Source organism: Ursus arctos, unplaced genomic scaffold (assembly GCF_023065955.2).
Source record: "Ursus arctos isolate Adak ecotype North America unplaced genomic scaffold, UrsArc2.0 scaffold_26, whole genome shotgun sequence".
Lineage (NCBI taxonomy): Eukaryota > Metazoa > Chordata > Mammalia > Carnivora > Ursidae > Ursus > Ursus arctos.
Window position 1 is genome coordinate 39,745,988 of NW_026622941.1, and position 23,987 is coordinate 39,769,974.

At 47.1% G+C, this 23,987-nt stretch overlaps 1 protein-coding gene across 1 annotated transcript; it reads left to right on the top strand.

Annotated features, from left to right (window-relative positions):
* Positions 1 to 14,113: 14,113 nt before the first annotated feature.
* LOC113257654 (tubulin alpha-1C chain) lies at positions 14,114 to 20,704 on the top strand. Its single transcript, XM_026501960.4, has 4 exons — positions 14,114 to 14,259; positions 16,873 to 17,095; positions 17,237 to 17,385; positions 19,619 to 20,704. The coding sequence occupies exons 1-4, from the start codon at positions 14,257 to 14,259 to the stop codon at positions 20,591 to 20,593; spliced, it is 1,350 nt and encodes a 449-aa protein (XP_026357745.1). The 5' UTR covers positions 14,114 to 14,256; the 3' UTR covers positions 20,594 to 20,704.
* The last annotated feature ends 3,283 nt before the right edge of the window (positions 20,705 to 23,987 follow it).

Sequence of the window (23,987 nt, forward strand, 5' to 3'; positions counted from 1 at the left end):
GAGATAATGCTTAGTGAAATAAGTCAAGCAGAGAAAGACAACTATCATATGATTTCTCTCATCTATGGAACATAAGGACTAGGATGATCGGTAGGGGAAGAAAGGGATAAAGAAAGGGGGGGTATTCAGAAGGGGGAATGAAACATGAGAGACTATGGACTATGAGAAACAAACTGAGGGCTACAGAGGGGAGGGGGGTGGGGGAATGGGATAGACCGGTGATGGGTAGTAAGGAGGGCACATATTGCATGGTGCACTGGGTGTTATACACAACTAATGAATCATCGAGCCTTACATCGAAAACCGGGGATGTTCTGTATGGTGACTAACATAATATAATAAAAAATCATTATTAATAAAAAAAAAATATATATATACTATATTCATATAGTGGACTATTTTTCAGCAGTAAGAAAGAATGTAACACTGATACATCTGCAACTTGGATTAACCTCAAACACATGCTAAGGGAAAGAAGCCAGGTGCAAAAGGTTATATATATTATATGATTCTATTGATATGAAATGTCCAGAAAAGGAAAATTTATAGAGATGGAAAACAGATCAGTGGTTACATTGGGTAGAGAGCAAGCTTGACTGGACTGTATGTCCGTGATGGGCTGGCATTTGCTGAAGGAAATGATGGCAGCCATCACCGAGACAGCGACCATAGGTGGGAAGCCATGAGAAGGCTTTAAGGAGAGAAGTGTAATGATTTGACTTTTTACCAGGATCATTCTGGCTGCTGTGCCAGGAGAAGACAGGAGATAGTCGGGAGGAGTAGAAGAGGCAGAGACAGTGACACTGGTCCAAAGTGGCTGTAGTGGGGAGAGTGAAAAGTGGTCATTCCATAGATCTATTTTAAAGGTAGAGCAGTTAGGATTTGCTGATACATTGATGGGAGTGATAGAAAAACAAGAGCCAATGACAACTCCCAGTTTGGGGGTCCAGGCTGCTAGAAGAATGGAGTTGTCATTGTCTGAGATGGGCAAGTGGGGGGAACATGTTTAGGCAGAAAGAGTAGGAGCTAAGGTTTAGGAATCTATTAGATATCCAAGCAGAGAAGGCCCCCAGGCAGTTGGATATACAGGTCTGGAATTCTGGAAAGCATTCCAAGTTGGAGACATATGTATGCATCAGTGTATGGAAGTATATAAACCAAGAGATGGATGAGATCAACAAAGGAGCTGGTGGATAGGAATGAGACCTTGAGCCCCTGACATTAAGAGTGTAGGAGAACCAATAGGAGACAACAGTGGAGACTGAGAAAGGGACCAGGAAGAAAACCAGAAGGGTCCTGGAAACCTCGTGAAGAAAGTGGAGAAGTGCTTCACAGTGATGAACAGTGTCAAATGATGCTGATAGGTTCCATAAGATGAGAACTTGAGAAATGACCATTGAATTTGGGGATGTGGAGGTCATGGGCAACCTTGACAAGTGCAGTGTTGGAGAAGGGGTGAGGCTTAAGGCTGATTCTGATGGGTTCGAGGAATTGGGGGGAGAAAAACTAGAGGCAGTGATTGTAGATCCTTCTTTGCTTTCAAGATGAGGAGAAAAATGGGACAGTAGCCACAGGCAGAAGTGAAATCAAGAGAGGTTGTTTTGGAGATGGAAGAATATGTCTTTATACTAAAAGAAAACAATGAATGGAGGGGGGAAGTTGAGGCAGGAGACAGAAAAGAGAATCACTAGACTACTGACCTTGGGTAGGCAAAGGTGGGACATAATATCCAAGCGGAAAGGCTGGCCTTGAATAAGAGCATGGACAGGTTAGTAGCTAGAAGACAGGCGAGAATACGTGGGTTAAGTCACAAACAGGTAGACTGTTAAGAAAGGTCATCCCAAATTTGAAATAGGCAAACAGGATTACTGGGTATCTTTTTAGTGAGGAGCTGTGCTCTGGCCAACAGGCCCTCTGGGGATCAGCTGATTTTAGTGGGCTAGGTATCTTTACTTTACTTTCTGTTTACTGTTGATGAAGATATTTTGCAATTCTGTTTCTACAGAAAACTTAGAACAATGCAAACAGTTCTTGTGTGACAGAAATGCAAATTACTTTTGTCCTGTGGAAAGGAGAACCTCATAGGTTCTGGGTTTGTTTTGCTTTGTTTTTTGCCTTGCAGGGTATTAACCGTTTTTGCGTCTAACCGAGCAGTCTTATTCTAATATTTATAGACAGACATGTTTCCCGATGAAATATATCAACTCCTGTTCCTCAAATGTTCTTTGCACCAGCTTTATCAGGTTTTATTTTGTTTGTTTGTTTGTTTCTCAGTTAATAAATCATACCATATGTTTATTCTATATTTGTATGAGTCATAATTTTAACTTTTTGAAAATTATATTTTAACAATTGGTGGGGGCTTGTAGACAGTCTCTTCTGATTGCATCTATTTTCTCAGGTTGCCAAGTCATGAACTGTGAGTGGGAATGGGGAGGAAATTTGGGGGGTTTGAGGACTGTGAAGAAGATATCAAAAGACTTCTCAGAGAGTGGGAAGGTGAAGAGACTAAGGGAAATACATTGTGACTGCTGAGCACCGTAAGGCCCACTGGAGGTTCATCGTCATGAATTTTAAATGGCTCTGTCTGCATGCCACAGCCATGCCTGCAAGCATGGGGTAGGCAGGGTTAGATTTAATCGGGTTTGAGGTTTTGCTGAGTGAGCACAACAAAGAAAATGGAGCAAGGGAGTTGCAGGTGTAAGCAAGAGTATAATTATAGTGATGGGCTATGAAAGGAGAGATGGGAGGACACAAGGGGGTAAAGGACAGTAAAAAGGTGGAAGGGTCAATGGCTTGTCAGTCCCACTAAAGAAGCATTGTTGGAATTGGCTTTCTCTTGCTGGAAAAGTGGAGGTGGTGGCTGGATACTGGGATGCTTAAAATTGAAATCGCGATGGGGGTGCAGTATGTGGGGTGGGGACGCTTATTAGAGCTAAGAAGTGGATGGGAGGATAGAAAGAAAAGCACAAGTGTGAATAAAGGAGAAGAGATAGAGGATAGTAACTCGAGCAGGAAGTGACACTATGGTGGTTTAGTCCTCATTTGTGCAGACAAAGAGCAAAGGGTCAAGAGAAGGGGTTAATTTATAAAGCAAGATCCTAGGGGCTGTGAGCAGGAATAAAAACTAGGGCACAAGTTCGTCGGATTCATACTAATAAAATTGGAGGAGACCCTAATGAGAAGAGGGAGGATAATATCAGCAACAAGAAAGAAACAGACATTTTGTTGAGGATGGGATCAAAGCTGTTGGAGCTCAGGTGAGATCCCTTAATCCTATCACTAAATTAGGAATCTAGGTTATCTGCTATGAGTGCACAGGTAAGAGTAGATTAGGAGTTTAAAAGATAGAGAAGAGATTGGGAGCAGCTGGTATGCCTTGGGAAATGAGTAAAAGAGATGCGTAAAAGAAATCATACAGCAGTGTGGGGCAGAGAGGGATGTGAGAAGTTCAAGTCTTTGAGGAAGTTGAGAGATTATCTGAATTTCCTGTGTCTCCGTAAATGTGGAAAACACAATGAGCTACTTATATGGTTTAATGTTTATGATTTACATGGATTACAAGGTTGATCACATAGAAATTTTACTAGTGTTTGCCACGACAGACCCTACAGCAATGGTGCCTTCAAGTCTCTTGAGCTCCAGATCCCCATCCTTACTACTTACTAGTTACTTAACTAGCCCTCGCAATTTGCGTATTTCAAAGGTATCCAGAACTCTCTACTGGAAAGCCAAACCCAATCTTACTTCAGCCTTACATCAAAAATATAAACAGAAGTAACCCCCCACCTCCTCTGGTATTTCCTATCATGATTACCAGCCCAGGCTCCAGTGATAGAAAACTCAAAGCCTTTTCATGTCCCTCACTTCCCCCGATCCAGTTAGACAGCAATTTCTACACTGTGACTACCTCTCAAAGCTTGCTCCTCCTCCTATTAGGATTGCTTGCAAACTGTCCAAAATCTCAGGAGATGCCAAACTGGGACGTGGGGGAATGAGGCAGAGTGGTCATGGTCCCCCTCCAGCCACAGAGGGAACCAGCTCTCCCAGGTCAGGGTCGCACACACGCACACACACGCGCACACACACATAGGCTCCGATGGGCGTCCGGTCTCCAGCTACAGGTTTCGCAGGAGCACGGTCTGTGGCCCCACGTCAGCGCTTGGGGCCTTGTTTTAAACTACATCACGTACTAGACTGCTTTCCTCAAGGTGATTTTGTTTGGGTCTTGGGGTCCTTTTCTGTCGCTGGGCTATTGTCAGCCCCTTCTTGTCTACCCAGACTGGATTCCCTAATATAGAAATTTGAGGATCCAGGGGCACCTGGCTGGCTCAGTCGGTAGAGCATGCGGTTATTGATCTCGTCAGGGCTATGAGTTTGAGCCCCATGTTGGATGTAGAGAGTACTTAAAAATAAAATCTTTAAAAAAATTTTCTTTGAGAATCTGGGTCGGCAGTTTTGGTCCCTTCCCACCGTGAGATCCTTATGCATATTGATTCACTCCCTCCTTCAGTTCCCCCCGTGGATGCCTAATCGGCATCTCACACTCACCATGTCCATGGCCAGCCCCGATCTCCCTTCTTCTCATCACCCTCGAACCTGCTCTTCCCGAAGTGTTCCTCATCTTAGTATCCACTCCATTTTCCCAGTTGTTCAGTCCCAAACCCTTGGAGTCATTCTTGATTCTTCTTTTTCTAACAACCCACATCTAATCGACCAGAAACTCTTCTCCTGTTTAGAATCCAGACACTTCTCACCATCTCCTGTGCTACCACCCTGAGCTCCTGCCCAGGTTATTATTGGGGCCACTTAACTTGTTGCCTGCTTCCGTTTTTACCTTTCTACAGTCTATTCAAAGCACAGAGGCCAGAGAGACCCTGTTAAAGTCCTAATCGTGCCATGACTTGCTTAGACCCCTCCGACAACTTCCAGTCTCACCCAGAGAAAAAGCCAAATTCCTGACATGGCCTCTAAGGACCTAGACAATCTGTGCCCCACTCTGTCTCTGACTTTATCTTCTATTGCTTTTTTCCCTCACTCACACTGCTTTAGCCATTGCCTCAGCCTAGACTGCTCTTCTCCCGGACACCTACGTGGCTCAGTCCTTCCTCCACATCCGAAAGACCTTTACCACTTCAGGTAGAAGTGTGCTCCTCATTACTCCCTAGCCTTCTCACTTGGCTTTATTTTCCTGCCAACATTGTGTCTCTTCCCCAAAGACAATATGAACTCCATGAGGGGCTTTATCTTGTCCTCAGCTTCTAGTGCAGTGCCTAGGACATACTAGAGACCAAACAGATATTTATTGAAGAAAAGAAAGAATGATGTAACTTCGCATTTCTAGATGCTCTTTATGTTTTCAGAGCACTATATAAAATGACTGCATTATATAATGAATCTTTAGAGGCTATCCACTCAGTCCGTGATGCTATAACTAGTATCCAGATCTCCCAAATCGCAATCCAGTGATCTGTTTAGAAGGCTGGTTAGAGAGCAGGTATTATCCTCACACTGCAGGTGGGGAAACTCAGACACAATACAGCTAGGGACCTTGCCAAAGGCCATGCTGTTTAACCACACTAGAAACCAGAATTCCCAGTTCCTAGTAGTTGTAATGGCTCTGAGAGTTTACACTCTTGTCACTGACGAGTCATAAAGTCCTTATTTCAATATTTTGTGTTTTTTTTTTAAGATTTTATTTATTTATTCGACAGAGATAGAGACAGCCAGCGAGAGAGGAACACAAGCGGGGGAGTGGGAGAGGAAGAAGCAGGCTCATAGCAGAGGAGCCTGATGTGGGGCTCGATCCCAGAACGCCGGGATCACGCCCTGAGCCGAAGGCAGACGCTTAACCGCTGTGCCACCCAGGTGCCCCTCAATATTTTGTTATTCCTATCTTTACTTTCCTAACCCCCGCGCCCCCCACCCCCGGTCTTTCCTTGTGTGTTTTATTCTGTCCCGGTGTCTGGAGGTCAGAACGACTCTCTTGCTCGCTGAGCAAGTAACCACTACTGTCCCTGACCCTGGACTTGGTCTTCTTTTGGCTTCCTTGACCGTGTGCCTGGGGTTAGGCTGCGTCGTTGCTCAGGCTGCTCCAGCGAAGTACCATAGACTGAGCGGCTGACAAGCAACAGAAATGTATTCCACAGTTCCGTTGGCTGAAGGCCGAGTCCTGCCTGCCAGCCTGGCTGCGTTCTGGGGAGGACCCTTTTCTGGGTTGCAGGCTACCATTTTATTGCTGTGTCCTCACATAACAAGAGAGCTCTCAGGGGTCCTTTGATAAGGGCACTAATCCCATTCACGAGGACTCCACCTCATGACCTGATTACCTTCAAAAGCCCCACCGCCTGGGGCTCCTGGGTGGCTCAGAGGGTTAAGCATCTGCCTTTAGCTCAGGTCTTGATCCCAGGGTCCTGGGATCGAGTGTGACGTGGCGTCGGGCTCTTGCTCACTGAGGAGCCTGCTTCTTCCTCTGCCTCTGCCATTCCCTCTGCTTGTACTCTCTGGCGCTCTCTCTCTCGCTCTCTCTCTGTCAAATAAATAAATAAATAAATAAATAAATAAAATCTTAAAAAAAAAAAAAGCTCCACCTCCTATTTCCATCACGGTGGAGCTTAGGGTTTCAGTATATGAATTTGGGGGCCCGCAAACATTCAGTTCGTTGCAGGCTGTCTGGGCCCTGATCAGAGACTTTGAACCACCTCCCCAAACCCCTCACGCAATTGAGCAAACTAGCATCAAGGGAACAGGTTTCATACTTGTTAAGCGACCTACATTCCAGGTTAATTTTTTTTTCCCTCGAAACACCTTTAGTTTACTACCAGTCATTTCACGCATAGTAAAGGGGAAGAGCATTCTGAATGTAAAATTTCTTTGTTTTGAGCACAAAGAATTCTTTCCTTCTCTTTTTCTTTTCCCACAATACATAACCCGGGCTCTGTCCCTTGGGTTTGGTACAAATAAACCAAGCTGCTGAAGGAACAGGGTAAGCAAGTTCATTTTTGTAGTTACGGGCTGTTCCACATAATTCATTTACAAGGTCAGGGACCACAACTTGCCAAAACAAAGAAGGATGTAATCCTTCTAGAACTCTCGATCTAGCAGAAAGAAGTAGACCTTTTGCGGTTTCTAAATAGCTTATATTCCTGACTCTATAGGAACGAAATATGCTGGGGGGGTAAGGAGAAAAGTACGTGAACTAGAAGGTCAAAATAGCAAAGTGCTCTAAGAGTAAAGGCGGTGAGCACAGGCCCACATATATCAGAACTCTGTACTAGGGGGCGCCTGGGTGGCACAGCGGTTAAGCGCCTGCCTTCGGCTCAGGGCGTGATCCCGGCATTATGGGATCGAGCCCTGCATCAGGCTCCTCCGCTATGAGCCTGCTTCCTCCTCTCCCACTCCCCCTGCTTGTGTTCCCTCTCTCGCTGGCTGTCTCTCTCTCTCTGTCAAATAAATAAATAAAATCTTTAAAAAAAAAAAAAAAAAGAACTCTGTACCAGGCTTCACTGTGTCTTGTGATTGAAAGGTTTGGGGATCATTCCAGGTTTGGATGATTTGGGGAAATAAACATGTAATTAAAGTTGTAGATATAAAAGTGGTTCTATAGTCATGTTTTTGGAGAGAAAACAGTTGTTCAGAAATGAGAGTCTTAAAACCGACCTCCCGAGGAAAGGGATGAAGATCCCAGAGAGGAAGGCCGGACTGAAGGCAGTGTGGGCCAGTGTGTGACTTTAGATAAGTTATTTAATCCCGTGAGCCTCAGTTTCCTCTTCTATAAAATGGAGGTAACAAGCATTCCTACCTCATAGGATTGTCGTGAAGAATAAACAAGTTAAAGCATGTAAACTTCTCCGTCTGGAGATGAAAACCCAGAATGCTGACACTGGTGATGCTGGGGAAGGGGGGCAGTAAAGGAGTTGGGGATTTTTATAACCCAAGAAATAAAAGGATTGGGAAAGAATGAGTTGATTGGGATCGGAGGGCTAGGAGGTAACCCTTTCATCGCCCTGAAAGGCTGAATTGGGAGGAGAAGCCAGGCTGGGCTTTTGGGCTCTGGTTGGCTGTGGGGAGAAGGTTCGGCCTGAAGCCAGAGAATGAACCAAGCTCTGAGATGGGGTCGGGGGAGACCTTGTTATGCCTGGAGTAAAACAACTAAGAGAAATGGCCTGGTTTGGACTAGTGTGGAAGTAGGGGCAGTCCACGCAGTGTGCGTGTACCTGTTTAACGACCAACCGGGAGTGGGGTGAGAGCCTCATTTGTAGTGTTCACTGATTTATTTCCACGGTGTAAATACAACCACCACGGCTGATTTCAAGCTCCCCACGTGATGTCCAGCTGGTTCACAAAAATCCTGAAACTCTAACGATTGGCTCTGGCAGACCAGTGAGTAGGGGGACTAGCACAAAAGCATAAGGGGTTCAGATGACGAAGAAGTCCACTGACTTGAAGAGGGCTGAATGCTTTCAGCCGAGTTAGGCTAACCAGCTGAATAACAGGAGACTGATTCATCTTTAAGGTTTCCAACTGTACAAGTCATTAGCGCACCTAAGAATGGTTGGCTCTGTGTCCCGGGAGGAGGGGGAGTGGGCAGGTCGAGAGAGACCAGGAGAAGGAAAAGGGGAAAGATTATCCTGAGAGTCACAGTCTCTAAGTAAAGCCCTTAACTCTCTCAGCTGCTGGCAAGAAGTTACCATCTCAAGGAAAGAAAACTCTCAGGAGCCTTCCACTTTGGGCTGCCTGGGTCCTTTTTAGGTACATGAATAAATACAATTATTAAATAAACACTACTATAAATAGAGAAGATTTCCAGACTCCAGGATATAGTCCACTTACTAGAATAATAATGTAGAAAATTGAAGAATTTCAGTATAGCAGCTCCTTTTAATCTTCTGCAAGAGAATTTAACCTGTCTGGCCTAAAGGGATGGGGGCAGGGCAGGAACAGAGGGAAGGGTTACTCATTACAGGAAAGATTAGAAAGAGCTTGAGGTAAGTGGGCTTGGCTGTAGTCCACGGAGTGGAAGTATTGGGGAAGGACAACGTCCTCGGTTGTTTTAGTTAGTCACGGGGAGGAAACAAGTCTGAAGTACTGTATGTTTATGGAATGTAAAGCAGATTAGAGCAGGCCAAATGACACGTCTGTGGAAAGGAAATGTGAAGTTTCAGAAATGAAAGCCAGTCTTCTCTGGTAGCGTCCTGGAGCCCTGATGAAGGGGAAGAAGTCCAAAACACAGCTCTGGCCACAGGGGAGGAGGACTTTGCAAGAACGTGTAAGAAAGTTATAAAGGTTGCAGACATGTTCAGGATAAAGAGCAGTAAGTGAAAGCTAAAACAAATCTAAGAATTATTTTCCCCATAAAAGAAAACAACATATTAGCTAGAAGATAACCCACCCTTCTGTATTTACAAGGGGGTGAAAAAAGAAAAAGTCTCAGAATACAGAGGTTTAAAATAGGCTTGTAGGGGCAGCTGGGTAACTCAGTCGGTTAAGCGTCTGCCTTTGGCTCAGGTCGTGATCCTGGGGTCCTGGGATCGAGTCCATTGAGCAGGGAGCCCACTTCCTCCCCTGCCCCTCCCCCTACTCCTGTATGCTCTCTCAATCTCTCTCTCTCAAATAAATAAATAAATAAATAAAATCTTAAAAAATAAAACATCCTTGTAAAGAAGGTGGTTGAACTTAACTGCAAGGAGTCCCAGCTGTCCTTTAGAGGTCTTAAAAGTAGGACAAAGTCTCCTTTTTCTTGCTGTATCAGTAGTAGCCCTGTCTTTTCTAGGACTTCCTTTCCTTGTGAACTAGTGCCAGTAACAGGCTAACGAAGGGCCTAGAAACAAAAGAGGCAACTGTCATTTAGGTATTTATTCTGAGTTCCACCTCTCGTGGTCTAGGGGAAGTTATTTCAATCTCAGGACCTTATTTCCCACGGTTCTATAATAAATCCCTTTGTTAACACCTTATCTTTGAAAACTCCAAGGCACTATTGCAGTAGAAAATATCTTATTGTAAATTGCTATCGAGCACAATATATCCATACCATTATTATTGTAACATGTAATTTGTAACTGAACACAAATACACTCTTTAGCATTACTGGCATCTTAGCATAGAAAACGGGAGTTAGACTGATAAGGTTCAGTTTCCCCTGAATTCTTTCTGCTTTACTCATGTTCCGTGGACATATTACATGACAGTGAGCCAGAGGAGGTCTGCCACTTCTTTCTCTAATGCACTGTAAGGCCCCAGCAAACGTCCCATCTGCAAGTATTTATCTAATGTACTGGTGATTCTTAGAAGAACCTGACCGAATGAAGCATTTTTTTCAACTTTGCTCAGTTTGGAACAGCTCATATGTACAGCAGGAGGCTCAAGTCACATTATCACGGAACGTCAGGACTGGAAAAGGCCTTAGAGATGAAACTGGCCAATCCCCTCATAATGCGCGTGCGAACTGGGCGCCCAACGAGGAGAAGGAAAGCCCCTCCAAAGTTCTATCGCCAAAAATGGCAGGGCAGCGGCTCTCTGTTAATAATAACTCAACATGTTTGTGGTGAATTCTAGAGAATTTCAACTAGAAAGCAAAACTGGCTTCTGCCTCTTCTCACTCAGTAATTTTTAGACCCATAAAGACCTGTTTACATAAAGGTTAAATTTTTAACTGTGCACTCAGGAAAGAGATTTTTTTCCCCTCCAAAACAATCCAGCAGGGGGCACACACTTAAATAGGGATCCCAATGCTTAAAATGATTCTAAAATGCAAGAGGATGCACCTTCATCTCTAATTTTGTCCTCGGCCACCATCACCTCCAACACCGACAGCTACAGACTTTAGTGCGTTGCTGTGTGTATATGCCGTGTGTTGTTTTAGCTCATTTAGTCCTCACAACAGTGTCTCCCACCTCTAACTTACACATTATCCCCATTTTATAAGGGAGGAGATTTAGAGAGATTACAGAATTTGCTTTAGGACCCACAGCTAGAAAGCAAAAACAAAAAGCAGACTCCAAATCAAAGTAGTCAGGACTGCAAAGCCCTTAAACATACTAAAGTTCTTCCGGGGCTATCTGCTTGACTATGAGTTGGTAGAGAGGGAGAAGAAACATAGTTTGTTAATGAATTATATGAGAAACAATCTAAAAATAAAATGCCTATTATTTTTAATTTTTTAAAAAGATTTTATTTATTTGTCAGAGAGAGAGAGTGAGCACAAGCAGGGGGAGTGGTGGGCAGAGGGAGAAGCAGGCTTCTCACCGAGCAAGGAGCCCAATGCCCGATCCCAGGATCCTCAGATCATGACCTGAGCGGAAGGCAGATGCTTAACCGCCTGAGCCACCCAGGCGTCCCAAAATGCCTATTATTTTTAAATTGCCAGACTGAGCTGTTCTCATTAGGATTACCGATGACCTCCCTGTAGCTAAATTTATTGGTCATTTTTGAGTTTGCCGCTTTGTGGACCTATCCATGGCATTTGACCCTGCTAATCAACCCTTTTTCCTTGTTTCCAGGACCTCACTCTCTTGGGTTTCCTCCTAACTTGCTGGCTGCTCCTTTTCAGTGTCTTTCACTGGTTCTTTCTTTTTTCCCAGAGCTTAGAACTTGGTCCTCTTCTCTTGTGTTTCTACAGTCACTCCAGTCACATCTCACCCAATGTCATGACTTAAGGATGGCATTTAGATGTCTATCTCTACCCAGCTCTCTCTCCTTGGAGATCCAGACTCTCATATCCATCTGTGTCCTGGGCATCTCCACCTCCACATGGACATCAACATCTCGACTTAATGTGACCAAAACCAACCCTTGATATCAACACCCTCCAAGCCTACCCCTTTCTCAGTCTTTTCCCTCTGTTGATGGCACATCCATCTCACTCATTCAGGCTAAAAACTAGATTAATCCTTGGCTTCTCTTTCCCTCACATGTGAACCTTTGGCCCTATCTATAGAATGTAGGCAACTCTAACCACTTTTCACTAATTCCTCTGCTACCACTCTGGTCAGAGTCTTCTCCTGATCATCTCCTAAAAGGATTAAGGCAATGAGTTATAATATTAAGATGCTTTCTTGTTTCTACCTGTGCCCTACTATAATCTATTCTCAACACAACAACCAAAGAACCAAAGTGATGTTTTAAGGAAAGGCTATTAGATCATGTTGCTCCTGTGTCTTCAACCCTACATTAGCTCCCCATGTCAGAGTAAAAGCCACCGGACGTGCAGTGGCTTGCAAGAAGCCGTAAGGTCTGGATCTTGTTTCCTCTCCAGGCTCATCCTCTACTATTCATCTTTTCCAGCCAAGCTGGCCTCCCTGCTCTTCCTTCCAGGAACACTAAGGGCTCACTCTTGCTTGGGGGGGTGGGGGTAGGGGGTCCTGTGTCCAGCTGCTCACTCTTAGCCACCTGGCTAACCCCTCACGACCTTCAAGTCTTTGTTCAAATCTCAGGTATCATTAAGGCTAACCCCCCAGTCATCTTGTTTATATTGCAACCCCTCTCCCACTCCACCCTCTCAGCACTCTCATTCCACTTTGCTCAGTATTTTCCTATAGCCGTCCTATGCATTCTTCACCTTGTAATGAATTTTATGATTTACTTATTTACTGTGTTCATTGTTTCTCTTTCTTCCTATTCCTCCTAGGACATACGCTCTATGAGGCAGAGATCTGTCAATTTTGTTCACATGCATATTCCCAAGAACTCAGAAACCGTGCTGAATTTATTTGTGGAGTGAATAAAAAAGTTGAAATGCTTTACTAATTAAGACTAAAATATTTAGCAACAGACCACGATGCTAGTTATTCCAACTTTCAAAATATCTTGCCACACAATAGGTGCTCAATAAACATTTGATGATGGAATGGTGGTACTGTGAAATGGAGTCTCTGCGCACATTTCCACAGCATTCGCTTTGTGTGTATGAGTTGGGGTGTATCTTGAGTTCTGCTTATTTTGTACCCAAAACCCATTTTTCCTTTCATTTTGACTTTTTCTACTTCAGAAAAAAGCCCTATAACTTCTATTCTGTAGAGCAGTCACTTTTGTTCTCTTAATATTTCCATACACTCTATCACCCCGAGAGGGTGAAGAGCTAAGATAACACGATGAAGTTGCAAAGAAAGAAAAACAACTGAAATAAAGGCTGCTTCTGAGAAATAAACCTTTGCAGAGACGGTCAGTGCGGTATATTGACCATGACGCTGTACAAGGTAATGAGGACTTACGGGCAACTCCATTACTCCAGCTGTGTGACCTTAAACTAGTTTAATTCCTCATAGTCCTCGTTTCCTCATCTGTAAAATAGGGATAACTCACAGGGTTTGTCGTAAGGATGAAATGTGATTGATAGAGTGTGAAATTCCAACTGCTCGGAATAGTAAGCAATCAAAAATCGAAGCTATTATAACGAACCGATAAAACTGCGTTTGCACCAACTGGAAGGAGACTGTTGTTAGGGACAAAAGGTTCATCTAAAGGAAGGTAGGAAAACGAGAAAAGAGAATACGGGCTTCAAGCCAGCTGGTGGTAATTAAGAGCTGGAACAGGGAGCAAGGCCTTCTCTCTCCGGAATCCCTCAGCCGCGAGAGAAGCCGGCGCCAGGGCTCTGCAAGAGGGAACGGGCGGCCTCGCAGACCCGCGGGCGGCTGGCAGGCCCGGCCTCACCGGGAGGTGTGCGGCGGGGACTGGCTGTCGGTCTCGCGGTCCGCCGCTCGAGGGTCTGGAGACCCCGGGGCGGGGCGGGGCGCTCTGCGGGAGGGGCTGCGCTCCCTGCACCGGCCCGTTTCCCGCTGCGCCTTTGCCCACCTGACGCCCCCCCAACACCCGTCACCTCCCCCGGAACCCACTGAGAACCCGGCAGATGCTTCGCTTTCCTTTTCCTTTCAATCGCCGTCTCCACTCTCGCCGCCCCAGCCGCCCTTCCCTGGCCCCAGGATGTCTCCTCCCTTCCTGGATCTGGATCCTTCCGAAGAGTTTGGTTTGAACTTTTGAACCCACCAATCAGCGCCGCGCGGCCCTCCTCTCTCCGCGGGCCGGTGCAACCTGGCGTCGGGCCAGGGGCCGCAGGCTGGGAGGCGGGGCCGCAGCGGCCGGGGCGGGGTCAGGGGCCCGCCCCCCTGGCCACGTGGCCGGGGAGGGGTATATAGGGTCCCTCGGGGGCGGGCCTGTCTCTTACCACTTCTCCCCCGGACTCCTTGGTAGTCTGTTAGCGGGAGAACCTTGTCGTCGTCCCCTCGCCTCCTTCAGCCCCTCGGAACCCTATAAGTTTCAGTCATGGTGAGTGGGGGTCCCCGGGACGTGGCGTGGGGGCTGAGAACAGTCTGAAGGGGCGGTGGAACCCGGGTGCACGTGGGGCCGCGTTCCGGACGCCTCCCAGGAAACTGGCTTCTGATGGCCAGGCTGGGAAAGCCGAGTTCACCGGCAAACTTTTCAGGCTCGTAAACGCGGCCAGGACACTGCCTTTGGGGGAAGTGGAAAGCCCTCCAGATCCTAGTGAGAGGGCATCGCCCCAGGGCCCACCACAGCCGAAGGCAGACCAGGGAGCCTTCACATTGGCCCCCAAGGACCTTGTGAAAACTAAAAATCCCTCCCCTCCATTTCCCTAAATGACCTCACCTTCCCAGTGCCTTATGCAGTCCGGTCCCGAAGGTGCATCCACTCCCTGGCGCCCCCTCTCCGGCGCCCGGTGACTCCCTGCTGAGTCACCTGTGGCTGGTCCCTGGGGAAAGCTTCCAATTGCATCAATCCACCTGAAGGATGTAGGCAGCCTGCTCCTTTTAAGGGAATTATTAACCGTCACCTTGTCTAATTTTGCAATTCTCATGTTAATGTAGTGGGATGTTTATAGCTGAAGCTTTGTACTTAGGCCAGGTTTTTAAAAACGATAGTCCCTAAAAAGATGTTTTCTTATAAAACCGCTGAGTAAACAAGTACCAACAGTGTGTTCTTACAGAAGGTCTGTTAGAGGTCTACCCAAAGTAAATCATGTTTTTAAGCTCGTATTTGTGTATCAAAGGTTTCAAAATAGTATCTTCAAAGAAAAGGGGATACAGTGAACAGACCAGTCACCCTCTTCAGAGACCACCACAGTTGTCAAAACTAAGTCTTGCTGTAACAGATTGAGTTCTTTTCAGCAAGGGAGGTGGAAAGATACTGGTAAGACTGTGGTTCAGAAAATAAGGGGGCTTTTTAAAGAAGGGCAGGAGAGCAACAGCAGCAGACGGATTTAGGCAAACACTGGCTAGATTAATAGTTTTTTACTAGAGGCAGTGGCTGCTTATCTAGTGAAAGCTAGACTAAGTGAGTCCATCGCCTGTGTCTCACTTCATCTCTCAAGTGACCAGGGGAGAGTGGAGGGCAAGCAGTGGCCATGGTCTAAACGAGAAAGCAGTTAAGACTGTTGGACAGTGAAAGTTGTTTGGGGCTCAAAAGTTAGTAGAAGAAACGCTTTGTTAGAATGAAAGGCTTTCTCAAATACTGGATCTCCTTGGGCCTGGAGCTGTCATGGACCGATTCTCTCTCCAGCTTTCCTGGGCTGTAGAGTTTCCAAAGTCCAGTTAAAGGTAAACATGATGCAATGGTAAATAGTCATAGGTTCATTAGAACAACCAACTCCCCTTTCTCCCACAGCCCTAGAGCTGGGCGAGTAGACACAGGTAATAATGAGCCCAGTGATGTGGTCAGGAGACCATGGGTGTTTTATGAGGAGTGTAGGTGGGAAGGAGGGGACCATAAGTCAAAGGTTGTGGGTGATTGGGGTTTTTATTATCTCAGGTTATGAAACTAAGCCCTTTGAAATCTTAGTGGTGTTGAGTTTTCTCTAACTAGTTTCCTGTTAGCAGCTTTTAAAAACTTGAAACCTTGTTATTTGGGGAAAATGTAAAAGGTAGGTATTTGTCAGTATTTTGAAAGTCCTCTGCTAGTCTGCAGAGTAGCTCATCTGACATACGGTGAAATACAGTAAACCCCCATTTTTTGTTTTCCTTTTAAATCTGGAGGCCTAGCTTCTATGTTCACGGCCTATTTTACTATGCAGGAATGCGTTTGGAAACTTACAAACGATCTTGTTCATCAAGGAAAGGAAAACATTTTCCCAATATCATTAAATACTTGACACCATACACTTTTTCCCACAGTGCCAGAGATAGAAGTGTGCATGTTTCGGTAGGAAACAATTTCTTAAGCTATTAGTCAAGCCTTGTTGACACTTCTCTGGCTTTTATTTCGATGTGTCTCCAACCCTCCCTACTCAAGATGTGTTGATAGTGAAGGAAAAAATGTTCTTCCTTAAGATTAAGTTCTTCCACAGGGTTAAAAAGCTGCCTCTGACCACAGTTTTTAAACTACAGCTAAGTGCTGCTTATCTGGCATTTTCTCCATGAGTCATATGGCTGTAGTTTGCTGGTTTAAACTGGTTTTAAAGGGAGAAGTAGAAGCTCTTGTCTTTCAAAGAATAGGATTAAAGAGGGACAAGAATGAGCTCAACAGTTACACAATCCCAAAATGAATCAGAGCTGCGGAGGGGAATTTTGCATGCCTTGAAGGGATCAGCAGGCGTGTTTCCCAGGAGCTGGGGGAAATGTATTGCTATAGACCGGCTTCTGTCTTTCTGAAATAGTAGAAACCTGACCTTCAATATCTAACACGACTACAAAGCCAGGGTCTGATCTCTGTCTTGCCTAGTAGTTCATTAACATATCTTTGGTTTTGCAAAGCATTTTCTCTGAATTAGTCAGCAAAGGCTCTTGCTTTTGAAATAAACCTTGGGCAGGAGTGACTTCCAGAAAGGTGATTATCTATCCTGAAGGTTAATTAGTCACTTAGGTGTGAATCATTCCTAAATGTCCCATCTGATCTATACTATTCTGGTATTTTCCTTTCTTCCCGCAGCGTGAGTGCATCTCCATCCACGTCGGCCAGGCTGGTGTCCAGATCGGCAATGCCTGCTGGGAGCTCTATTGCCTGGAACACGGCATTCAGCCCGATGGCCAGATGCCAAGTGACAAGACCATCGGGGGAGGAGATGACTCCTTCAACACCTTCTTCAGTGAGACGGGCGCTGGCAAGCATGTGCCCAGGGCCGTGTTTGTAGACTTGGAACCCACAGTCATTGGTGAGTTGGCTTCAGTAACCCCAGTGAGCGCCCGAGGGTCCGGGACAGGGGGTCTGTCTTGAGGCTCCATGGACACCCTGGGGTCGAGCAGGCTTGTGCAGGCGGTGAGTGATGGGCGGCTGCTTTGTTTTCCTTTTCCAGATGAAGTTCGCACTGGCACCTACCGCCAGCTCTTCCACCCTGAGCAGCTCATCACAGGCAAGGAAGATGCTGCCAACAACTACGCCCGTGGGCACTACACCATTGGCAAGGAGATCATTGACCTCGTCTTGGACCGAATCCGGAAGCTGGTAAACAGTGTTTAATTTTAAGTGGGGTGTGAGTTTCTCTTATAGCTTTAAGAGAGACCAAACTATAAGAATCCTTCTTTGCACCCTGAAATGAGCCATTGAGTGCTCACTAAGTAACCAGATTTTAAACCAGATGGTCCTGGGTTATGCAACAACTGTTCGGGGCAGGGTTAAGTTCTCCATTGCCTATTTCTAAGTCTAACAAAGCAGACTTGGGCAATTGCTCAAGGCAGTTAGGGTGATTTACCTAAAGTCAAGGTGAGGACCAGGGAGCCTTTTAACATTTTTGATATTTAACACCATTAAACATCCTTGTTCATATTAATCAGCTTCCCTATTTCAAGCTTAGATGCCCCTTTTTAGGTCATCTTAGTCACATTGAGTGAGTAGGTGGTGGACTGTGACGTGTACTTATTGATCAAAGTCCTAAACACACACACACACACACACACACTGGATATATATTATATATTACATATATATTGGATTACATTATGTTTGGTACCTTATATTAATATAGGAAGTTCAGAGCACAAGAAGCCAGTATAACACTGACTAGAAATGGCAGACACTGGAAACTTTCAACAACACTGAAAGTGGAATCAAGGGAGCTCCCTTATTACAGAAGCTAGTGTCACTGAAAATTGGAAAGTATTGAAATCTAATCACGGAAAGCAGTAGGCTTTCTTTTCCACTAGAGCTCAGGGCCATGTGGAGTGGCACTGTGTCAGAAAAATCTTAGGCAACAGTATTCACATCAGTAAAGTTGGTAAGTGTTTTGTTTGGATCATTCTAATTAAGAGTCTGGCAATCAGATGACTCTTTGCTCCTCAGGCATGTGGGCAGCTTGTAAGTAATTAACCAAAAATCAAGAATAAAAGCTTGGGTAGAGTAGCTTGTCAGGAAAGTCACATTCTAAGCCTGGCCACAACTGGTCTAGTTTAAAAAGAATGGCCTTGCATCATTCACAGCTTCAGACTTTTCCAGATGTTTATCGTAGTCTTCCTAGCAAAATTGGGGTGATGGTTCCTGCATTCACAAATCAAGCTTCAGCTACAAGCACTGACTTGGAAATCAGGACCTGCCTTTAGGGACAAATAAACCTAGTAAAACCCATCGAGGGCTCTGGAGTAAAGTTGATTGACTACCAGAACAACTGTATTCGTCCTTGGTGTTACTACTGTGTCCACAGGAGGCTTAGTGATTTAATTGGTACTGTGAGTCTGCCGTGTTCATTGATCCCATTCGGAGTATGGACCCGCAGGAGAAGTAAACTGAGGGATTGGCAGAGAATTCCACAAATCTCAGCACTTTGGAGAAGTGAGGATTGTCAGCAGGAAACTTTGGAAAGTGAAAATCATCCTTTCACAGAATGGCGGTTTGTTAACCAGAATGGCGCAGTTAAGCGGTAGAAAGCCCCAGTGACGTTAGGTCTCATGGAACTGTGGCAGCATGTCACCTTTTGCAAATCAGCAGGCTTTCCGATAACTAGTGTTTACTGTGTCAAGCACTATTCCAAGTACTCACTTAGGTTACTGTTCTCCATTAATAAATGAGAAAACTGAGATTGGGAAATAAACGTGGTCGAAGCCACACACAGCAAGAAACTGGTAGAGCCGGATCCGGACCCAGCCTGACTCCTAACACCAGGGCGTTGGAACTTGGCTGTTCTGTCCTCTCCCAGCTCGGAAGGCAGCTGCCAGATCTTTCTAAGACCTCTGTTGTACGGGGCTGGGGGTCCCAGGCCTGCCCTTGGTAGCTCTCCAGCTGGAGAAGTTGCCCTTGCCGGCGGTCACAGCAAGGGCACCAGCGGTTGCCCTCCCAGTGACTCAGACTTGGACCTTGCATCCAGTCCAGACCTCATGATCCCTCTGCAGAAATGAAAACAGTTCATTTTTAAATAGCTGTTTAGCAGATTCCACACCCCCCCAGAAACTGTGAAAAGTTTCTCTGAATTTTAGCACTTAGAAGCTCGTTACAATTGCTCTCTTAGCAAATATTGCTCAGAAGATTAAAAAAAAAATCTCGATCAGGGGCGCCTGGCTGGCTCAGCCAGAAGAATGTGCAACTCTTGATCTCAGGGTTGTGAGTTTGAGCCCCACATTGAGTGTAGTGGTTACTTAAATAAAAACTTGAAAAATTTTTTTTAAAAAATCTCAGTCAGTGTAATTATGGATTCAAAGAAGTCATTGCAATTTTCACCAAGGCTAAAATTAAAACGTTTCTTTTGCAGGCTGACCAGTGCACAGGTCTTCAGGGCTTCTTGGTGTTCCACAGCTTTGGAGGGGGAACTGGTTCCGGGTTCACCTCCCTGCTGATGGAACGTCTCTCTGTCGATTATGGCAAGAAGTCCAAGCTGGAGTTCTCCATTTACCCAGCCCCCCAGGTTTCCACAGCTGTAGTTGAGCCCTACAACTCCATCCTCACTACCCACACCACCCTGGAGCACTCTGATTGTGCCTTCATGGTAGACAACGAGGCCATCTATGACATCTGTCGTAGAAACCTCGATATTGAACGCCCAACCTACACTAACCTTAACCGCCTTATTAGCCAGATTGTGTCCTCCATCACTGCTTCCCTCAGATTTGATGGAGCCCTGAATGTTGATCTGACAGAATTCCAGACCAACCTGGTGCCCTATCCCCGCATCCACTTCCCTCTGGCCACCTATGCCCCTGTCATCTCTGCTGAGAAAGCCTACCATGAACAGCTTTCTGTAGCAGAGATCACCAACGCATGCTTTGAGCCAGCCAACCAGATGGTGAAATGTGACCCTCGCCATGGTAAATACATGGCTTGCTGCCTGTTGTACCGTGGCGACGTGGTTCCCAAAGATGTCAATGCTGCCATTGCCACCATCAAGACCAAGCGCAGCATCCAGTTCGTGGACTGGTGCCCCACTGGCTTCAAAGTGGGCATTAATTACCAGCCTCCCACTGTGGTACCTGGCGGAGACCTGGCCAAAGTCCAGCGGGCTGTGTGTATGCTGAGCAACACCACAGCCATCGCTGAGGCCTGGGCTCGCCTGGACCACAAGTTTGACCTGATGTATGCCAAGCGTGCCTTTGTTCACTGGTATGTGGGGGAGGGCATGGAGGAAGGAGAGTTTTCTGAGGCCCGTGAGGACATGGCTGCCCTGGAGAAGGATTATGAGGAGGTTGGAGCCGATAGTGCTGAGGGAGAGGATGAGGGTGAAGAGTATTAACCTGTCTGCTCTGATTTTACACTCTGTTGTCTTGGGACTGTCTTATTTCTGTTCTGGAAGCTGTCTGTTGTGGCCCTAACTTGTCAATAAAAGTGATGTTTCTATTTTAAATGTCAGGCTGGCTTCTGTATCACAGTAAATACTAGCCCCACTTAATTTAAGGCCAATTGGGTTTGGAGGGGGCTGGCAGAGGACCGACCCAGTCATTTGATGGGCACCGCAGGTGCTCTCTGCGCCAGGCACGGTGCTCAGTGGTTTGTCTGTTTCACTGAAGACCCGGATTGATGAGCGGTGATACGTTCCTATCGTAAGCGAGGCAACGGCGTCAGATTGGGCCAGTGTTCCTCCAGCTTCAGTGTGGATATGAATCACGTGTCGATAATAAGATGTCGATCCGAATCTATAGGTTTGAAGGGGAGCTTTAGACACTGCATTTTTTAACAAGCTTCCAGCTCCTGCTCTCGGTCTGCTGGGACTACATGTGAAGTAGCAAGGGGTTAGGTGACCTGGTAGACGGCGGAGCCAAGATTCAAGGAACCAGCCAGGCTACTGAAACTATTGCTGTCAGGGTTTAATGACGTATTACAGTCAGGTGGGGTGGGAAGGGCTGGGATTGTGCTGATTTATTCCATACTTAGCCAAACCCTACAATGGCAAGTAAGATTGCACTCGAAGTTACTGCTTGGAGAAAGTGGAGCTGGCTGAGACACAATTGCAGTAGTCACAAGTTGTTACAGTATTGGTACTTGACCCAGTTTGTGTCCTGGGGAATATAGCTGCAGCAAGAAAGGAAGGAAAATGGAATGATGTGTGTGTGTAGGAAAGCTTGGAGAGGGAAGATCCCCTAATTTGGACCCTCTTCCAAGTACGTGTGAGAAGCGGGGTGGTTCTTGATGAGGTGAGGGTGGGGGAAGGCGAGGCATGAATGCGCGGCCGGACGTCAGTGGTGGTCATGGGTACTCAGGGACCAGTAGCGTAGCTGGTAAGGTGGAACTGAGCAATGGAAAGGGCTGGGCCTCGGGCAGAAGGGAGGAACCAGTTTTGGTGCTTGGATCCCGCCTGAACGGGAATGCAACACAAGTAGTAGGAGATGGGGACCGGTACAGAGCTGCAGATGTGTTCGCCTTCGCTCCATGACTGACCGTATTTTGTTGGGACAACATGCCCTTCCCTCTTTTCCCACTGGTGTCTTCACCCCTGAGTCTCTGAGGAAAGCATCTAAAAAAACATGCACGTTCCATGTGGGAGCACAGTACTGCCTCGTGCCCAAGGTGCTTCAACTCACTACCGGGGAGGTTCTTACAGCTTCCATCGTTAGAGCCGCCGCGGTCTTCCACAGGGCAAGGTCCAGCCCAGCCCCATCCTTGAGCACGAAGGCAGCTATTGCCACTTACCAGATGGGCCGGATTCCTCCTGCAGCCAGGCCATGGGCGTCTGGGATGAAAATGAACCTCGGAAAGGTCAGGCAGCCCAGCCACCAGAGGGGCACCTGGAGATTTTCCCAATTTAGGAGATCTGCCAGTTGCTGCTGTTCGAGCCCTGGAGGACCCTGGGCACTCACATGCGAGAAGGAGTGGATACATCACCCCGCTTCAGCCGAGCGTGACACCCCGTGGTACCGGAGAGGTCCATTCGCTAAGCCAGCATTTCCCAAGCACAGTGCCCTGAGAATGGTGTTTAGGGGTTGCTAAGTGTAATCTCTCAGTCTTCAAACAAGCTGGTGAAACCTGAAGATAGCCTGGAACCCCTGGGGCCAATCACCCCTGACCAGGAACGACCCCTCCAGTGACCTCAGTAAGCCTTTACAGATAAATTATTTTCTGCATGTGCCAAGATGTGAAAAATGTTGGGAACCTTTAAGCAGCCACAGTGGTGTGGGGGTGAAAGAAGGTGAGAGAAGAATTTGGTTGAGAAAAAATATTCCAGTGGAACAGAGCCCCGGGGAATTGGAAGAGCAAAGTGCCAGTGGTTGGGGAGGGATCTGTCCTTGCAATGATTTTTTTTTTCCCCTCCTGTGTCGGTGAGAGAGTGAATAGAAGTTAGCCTGCAGCAAGAACAAATATACCCCAAGGTCTAGGGCAACGCTTTGTGGCTGACAATCATCTGATCTGCCCTTGAGCACAAATGGAAAGTCTGGACTCAGAACGGCTGCCATGGCTGATGCTGCTGAGACTTGATGGGGATAAATGGAGAAAGGCTAAGAGTGCAGGCTTCGAGATTGTCTGGGGCCCCAACTTCTGGCTGTGTGGACAGAGGGCTTAGGTTGCCCTCAGCTGACCCGAGCAGAGGAGCAATCTGCTGCTGCCCCTGGAGGCTGCTGGCCACAGAGGGCCCCGGGGGCCCAGGCCTGGTTGCTTTGAGCTGGGGTGAGGAGCGAATGGCCGGGAGGGACATGTGCGGGCTGTCTACTTACTGTTCTGCATTTGGGAAGCAGGCCGCAAAGGCCTCTCCTCCAGTGGGAACCTGTCAGACAGCCCCGTGCTGGTGCAGAGGTGGCCAGGTGGGATCCTCTTGCAGAGAGCCTGTCTTCAGGCCTCTGACGTCTGGAAGGTGTGCGGCCACTCCGAGTGGGGTTGTGGGAGGAACGGGAGGCTCCGTCAGGGTAGGAGTGTTTCATGATCTTCGCAACGCCCCTGGAGATGATGTTGTTACAGCATTTCCACAGCTGAGGAAGTTGAAACTCAGCTAAAATCCCTAGCATAAGGCTACGGATCGAGTGGTCAAATGGAAATTTGACTCCAGAGCTCCAATTCCAAAGCCCTGGCTCACTCCACTCTGCCAAGTAGTCTCCCAAGAGGGGACAAGGGCCACATCTTGGGTCTTGTGGGGCCTGAGGCCCGCCAGAGGCCAGCCCTTGCAGGGAGCCTTTGCACGGAGCCCTGGGCGGAGCCACGGCCACTCTCGATTGTCAGATCATTTTCTAGGAGCCGCTTTCCCAGGCCCAGTGGCAGCAGGATGATCCAGAATGGCACTGGTTCCCACAGTCCAGGCTGTGGCTTCTCCAGTGAAGGGGCTTTTTTGGTCCAGGCCTCTCTCTGAGCCCAGCGAATCCATGCTCGGCTCGTGGACAGACAGTGTCTTTGCAGCGTAGTGCTACCACCGGCCTGGACTCCTGCCGACAAGACACCAGCCCCCGTGCGGACGGGGCAGCTCCCGCCCAGAGCACCGGGGCCAGGACGGTCAGCTCTTGTCAGCCAAGGCCACAAGGTGAAGCCGGCAGAGACGACCCCGGCGGGGGGCTCCTGGAGCCCAGTGCCTGGGCAGCACAAGGTGAAGGGAATACAGCCCCTGCGTGCTGGGGTGGAGAAAGTTCCCACCTTTTCCCGCATGGAGGAAGTCCTCTTTGCTGAATCTTATTAGCCTGTCACTGTCCCATTCGTTCAAGAGCCTGGGG